Source organism: Chelonoidis abingdonii, unplaced genomic scaffold, assembly GCF_003597395.2.
Source record: "Chelonoidis abingdonii isolate Lonesome George unplaced genomic scaffold, CheloAbing_2.0 scaffold1157, whole genome shotgun sequence".
NCBI classification, from domain to species: Eukaryota; Metazoa; Chordata; order Testudines; family Testudinidae; genus Chelonoidis; species Chelonoidis abingdonii.
In genome coordinates this window covers 1-6135 of record NW_027425418.1, presented here as the reverse complement: position 1 = coordinate 6135, position 6135 = coordinate 1, and the positions used below count along the sequence as shown (strand labels likewise).

The following is a 6135-nucleotide window of genomic DNA, read 5'->3' as shown; positions in this document are numbered from 1 at the left end:
TGTGCCCCACCCCACTCACCATTGAGTCCCCCTTTCTCCTCCTTGCAGCAGCTCCGTAAGATTTTCTGCAACACTGGGGCAGCAATAAACAAGAGAGAAGGATAGGATCCACAGAGCTAGTTGGGGGACTGGTGAATCCATCCGCATAGCCTGCCTACTCCCTTCTGTAGCTCTGTGGATTTTGCTTTTGAGCAGTTCCACACCCCGCCCATTTCAAATGTGAGGGTCAGGAGATGGTCTTAATCTTGGTAACATGGGGCAGGAGTTTGCTCTTGCACAGTAGGGTCCTCTTCAACTTCAAAGCTAACAAACATTTTTATATAAGGCTGCTTCTGAGTGTGGTGTCTCCAAAAAAATGGAGCCCCATACTTGCACTTGATGGTAAGCAAAGAAGAACTTGTAAGACCAGAACTTTGGCCCATGTACATCCTGTAATGCAGAACAAATTTGTATTACCTGTCTAAATGTTACTGAATCTACAGCTGTCAGGTTTATTGACTCTTAACGTTGTTCATGATGAGGATTGACAGCCTTTTGTGTGTATGGGGTGGAGGGAGAGGGGGAATTCTCTTCCTCTAATCTATCTGGCTTTTTGTAGATGTACATTTCTCTGCCTTGCATTTATTCCACTACTTCCTGGCTGACCCCTTCAAGGGGACAAATTTAACTTCAGAAAAAGACTCCAGATAACCTTAAGAGCTAACCCAAGAGGCTCCTCAGGAAGAGGGAGGGCCCGGATTAATGCAAGATGTCTCATTCATGTAATTTAGCTGGGATTTTCCCTTTTGTTTGTATCGTTTCTAGGAAGGTGCTTTTGCATTGGTTTTCAAGAGCATCCATTACCCAGGTGAAGCTGTTGCCACCAGGTTAGTGAAAATCCATTTTTTAAAAACCCATTTTCTTCATTCTTGGTGGTCTGTAATATAAAATCTCTGATCCATAAAGTATGGGAACAATCACTTCAGTATTTAGCCATTTTATTTTCTAAATAATTATAAACATTATTCAATCAAATACAATTTGAAAACCATTAGAAAAAATGAAATAAGGAAACTTGACTAATATTATGAAAACTGCACCTGTGCATAACATCCTGTATGGTTCTTGAGCCGAGATAGATAATCTTTGCAAACGGCAACTCCATTCCCTCTGAACACTTCTTTAATTGACCACTAAATATAATAAATTTAGAGATCATGAACTAGTCTTACTTTCTAAAACTACAGAATGCTAAAGGATTAAATTGTTTCACAAGTTTCATTTTGAAAGTCTGTTATAAATGCAGCCTTGGTTGTTGGAGTAATAATTGTGTTTACAAAATGCTAATTCATGTTTTACACAACTGAAAAGCTGTCAGAACTTGACAAACCAGACTTTTTTTTTTCTTGATGAATGTAACTCAGTTACATTAGAGAGAATTGATATATAGTATCAAGAGAAGAATTTACGAAGTCGGACATCTAGGTGTGGAATTTCCTAGGTATGCTGTAGAACGGTGGTGGGCAACCTGCGAGACATTTTGCTGATGTTGACCGGAGCTGTGGGAAGGAGTGGGCCATAGGGATGTGCTGTCCACTGCTTCCCACAGATCCCATTGGCTGGGAACAGCGAACCACAGTCACTGAAAGCTGTGGGAGGCCTTGCCTGCGGACGGTCAATGTCAGCAAAATGTCTTGTGGCCTGCAATCAGATTACCCTGATGGGCTGCAGGTTGCCCATCACTGCTGTAGAGTGTCACTTGAAAAGCTCTGTTTACTTTCTGTATCCAAAATGCTTTTAATGGGTATACTTGCTGTACTGTTTTATAACAGACCAAAAAAGGCAAGAGGGCTTCTGCACTCCTCCTTCATTCTGAAGAAATACTGTGACTAGTATATTCATTCAAGCTGGCTAGAAGCCATTGAACTAAAATGTTGCACAAACACTGATCTCTAGCTCTAGTTGGAGACAAAACTCATGATAGTGTTTACAAACTCTGCTTTTATTTCTGAGTGGGAAAGCAACTTTCAGGAAAAAGCAAAGGCAAGCAATTTACAAAATGGTAATTCATGTTTTACACAACTGTTACCACACTTGTCAAAGACTGCTTTTTACAGTACAGCTATGTAGCCAACAGAAGCTGTAGCGTGCCATTTGCTATAGGGATTGAGATGAGAAAAATGTCAGTGTTCTCCATGTTTTGGAATACATAAGCAAAATCCTATAACTGATGGCAAGCAGAATTTTCCATGCCAATGTTTTATCTATATTCCTTATTTTAGAGTTCTCTGAAACGTGGTGCTTGCATATGTGCAAATTTTTAAATTTATGAAGAACTCAGCAAAGTTGCTTTTAATTTGAGAACATCTCTTTAAACCTTGTGGCTCTGTATGCTGACTCTTTTTTTTTTTTTTTTTTTAAATTGGGGTTTAAATTGAGGTTAAAAAAATGGACTGGTTTAAAAGTGTAGTCTAGTAATTAATGTGGTGTATGATCTATCTGGCTCAGAAAAGTGATAGAATTCTGCCTTGCTTCCTACATCACATAAGTCCATAGGCACAGTAATTAGGGTCCTGAGTTTGAGAGGAACAAAGGCAAAACAAATCCCTAATGGTATACAATGATTATTGGCTTACTGCTGTCTCATTTCGGAGGCAGAGAAGTGTAACTTTTATCTGTAGAAAAGAGCAGCTTCTTGAGTGTGCAGTATAAGGGATTTCAACTACTGCTTCAAAGAGTCACTCATACATTTCCATATGTGCCATGGAGGAGAGCAGCCTAGCTGATACAGTGAGGGTGATCTCCCAGCGGGACTTGGCCCTCAGCAGTGGCAGGAAGGAGACAGGGATGGGACCTCTAGGGCAGGAGAAGCCCTAGGGCACCAGATACTGCACCAGCAGCAGCCATGGGATGTGACCATCTAAGATTATAACATGCCCCATAAGAGGAGTGGTTGTAGGTGGGGAAACTGAGTTACAGTTGCATCATTCCCAATATATCAGTGCCGCAAGGGGTGGTTGGAGCATCTGCCTGCCTATGGAATAAGAAGTGGTGTTGCCTTTCAGCTCTGCAGATGTCTTTTACAGGGGTAGGTTCTCTGATATAAAGGACTTCCTAGCTAACTTGCTCATCATTGCATTCACAGGCGAGGGAGTCCTCACTCAATTGGAGTTCGCAGCAAATACAAGCTTTCCACTGACAGATTCCTATCTTGTATAGGACATGTAAGTTATAAGTAGCTTATCAGTTTGTTTTTCAAGATACGTACATAATTAATTTCAAGTCCATTAAGTCCTTTAGAAGAGAAGAGGTTAACTTGTGTACCTTAAAACCATCAACAGATGCTCAAAGTGAGATCTTACGTGAAAATACCCAATTTTGTATTACTGTTAATGTCCATTTGAGAGTGGGGCTAATTAAATGCAGGTTTCAGAGTAGCAGCCGTGTTAAGTCGGTATCCGCAAAAGAACAGGAGTACTTGTGGCACCTTACAGACTAAAATTTATTTCAGCATAAATCTGTTAGTCCTCTAAGGTGCCACAAGTACTCCTGTTCTTTTTACTTAACTGCAGTGTCTCTCCTTGCTCCCAGGTCGGTCTGGACAGAATACATGGTCTACATTACACAGAGTATTCAACTCAAAAAATTCTAAGAAATGCAGGTTTCCTCTTAGAAATGGTGATCATCACTTTTTTTTGTGATATCTTGAGCTGTGTAGTTCAACCTTATTTCAAATCACATTGGGTTCTTCATTTCAAATTGGTCTATATATTGAACTTGACTCAATTTTATTAATCACTAGGCAACATTGAGAATGATTGAAGAAACATATGCAAGGCACGAATGAAAAGACTGGATAGTTCTACCTGCCTCATGCTATTGGAGATAAAGCAGTAGAATTTTTCTTTGCTTCTGATGCAAGGTAACCAGCACTTGTATTTTTTGTTTTGCCCTGTAGCAGTGATAAAGTCAGTTTTTTTGACACCTTATCTGTTGGGTCTCTGCTGTTCTATTTGTGATTGGAGTAGGCTGTTTTATCATGGAGATTTAGGAAGCCCAACTGGTAATTAGTCTAGTCTACTTATTTGATAAGGGTGGGAAACTCTATACCAGATGTGGGAAAGAGCTTTTAATAAACACCATCAATTTTGAGCTGTATGCTAGTGATGCTGCCAATCTCTAGCCTTCTGCCTCTGATGTAAGAATATATCTAATGCAAGTAGTCAAAGCAAGTTTAAGCAGCAACTACCAGCAAAGTATGTGTAGCTGGAATGGAGGGTAACGTTGTTTTTTTTAATCAACTTCTGCTGCCCACTGAAACATTGTTCCAAATATAAATCTGCCTCTTCTCTATTTGGCTGTCTTTCTGTAGTGCTATCATTGAACACACCAACAGAGTAATTTTCCTAGAAGATGATGACATTGCAGCAGTGGCTGATGGGAAACTTTCTATTCATCGGCTAAAACGTTCAGCTAGTGATGACCCCTCTCGAGCCATCCAGACCTTGCAGATGGAATTGCAGCAAATCATGAAAGGTAAGCTGGAACATCTACAAATATAGTCTATTCAAAGGTGAACAGTCTTCCTGATATTGGAGTGTGGGGGCTTTATACCCCAAAAAAATTACCATCTGATCATGTCATGATTTGCACCTGTTTCTAGCACTTGAAAGTCCTTCCTGGAAGCTGGCAATCCCAGGACATCTGACCAAATGGAGGATAGGGAGTGCATGGTACCACTTGCCACTGTAGATGATATCAAATTTGTGCCTTAGGTAGTTTTTAGTTTTTAATGTGTTCAGTACTCATAAGCCTGGACTGATCTGACAAAGCTATAACACAGCACATCAGAACTTTGATTACAAAGAAACTATTTTTGTTCAATTTCCTCCAAAACACGTTTATTAGATTGCCCTTTTTTAGGGAAAACTAACTGCATTAAATGGCGCAAATGGCCTAGTCATCTTCCCTCCCCTATCCCTAAACCTCCATCCTGGCACAACTGAGATGAGATGTTACATTAACGCTTTGTCCAAACCAGCATGCTTCTACAGGTCATTCTAAAAGTTGACTCTGTACTTGAAATAACAAAAACAACTGAAACCTTTGTTTGTCTAAACAGGTAACTTCAGTGCATTCATGCAGAAGGAAATCTTTGAACAACCGGAATCTGTTGTCAATACCATGAGAGGCAGGGTGAATTTTGAGACCAAAACAGGTAGCTTGGAATATTTAATTATTGAAGTTTTGTTGGCTTATAACAAACATTTAACACGTTGGTTTTAATAATGAAATCCCTGGCTGAAGTATACTTTGTTGTTTTTCTTGACTACAGTTCTGTTGGGTGGTCTGAAAGATCACTTGAAAGAAATCAGAAGATGCCGACGACTGATCATTATTGGCTGTGGGACCAGCTATCATGCTGCAATAGCTGTACGTTCAACCGACTCTAAAAATATATGGAATACTTAGCTTTGATTTAGGGAGCAGCTTTCTTTCTTAAGCCCTTGATATGAGAGTCTGAAAGCAGACGTATCTTTCTTTCCCCTTTTTCTCTGCACCTGACACATAGTGTTAAAAACTTTGTTTTAATGCAGATTTACTATGATCTACCATGCCAGAAATTAAACTTCTGCTCCTTGATGTTACTTATTAAAACTGATCAGTAATTACAGCTGCCCTATCTTCTATATCAGGGATAAATAAAATCTTTATCTTAACTAAGTTTTGTAAATATACTCATCCTTGTCTTTCTCTCTCCCCCCCCCCCCCCCCCGCAAAACTATAAAGATTGATATGGATGGCAGTATTAACAAGTGTCTCGTGCTTTTTGAATGTAGACCCGACAAGTGTTGGAAGAGTTGACAGAGCTTCCTGTGATGGTGGAACTTGCTAGTGACTTTCTGGATAGAAATACTCCTGTATTCAGGGATGATGTGTGCTTTTTTATAAGTCAGTCAGGTGAGTTGCCTTGACTGTTCATCCCTATCTGAATGGAGGCATGTAGCAAAGTATAAAAAATCCAATAAATAAAATTATTTCTGTCTTAATTTGAAGTAAAACAAGGGAGGATAATGATTAAAGGTACCGGAGGCTCTATATTGGATGCAAATCTTGCTTTTCAAATCAGTGGCATGAATCAAAAGTAGAAACAGC

General features: G+C 39.6%; 1 protein-coding gene across 1 annotated transcript; it reads left to right on the top strand.

Annotated features, from left to right (window-relative positions):
* Positions 1 to 804: 804 nt before the first annotated feature.
* On the top strand, positions 805 to 5968 carry LOC116836491 (glutamine--fructose-6-phosphate aminotransferase [isomerizing] 2-like; the record flags this gene model as incomplete). The annotated part of the gene is given in 9 exon segments (XM_075061453.1): positions 805 to 866; positions 3125 to 3174; positions 3177 to 3203; positions 3782 to 3847; positions 3850 to 3901; positions 4352 to 4515; positions 5102 to 5197; positions 5315 to 5412; positions 5820 to 5968. Coding segments are annotated over 9 exon segments (750 nt in total), but the record flags the coding sequence as incomplete, so codon positions are not given.
* Positions 5969 to 6135: the final 167 nt, after the last annotated feature.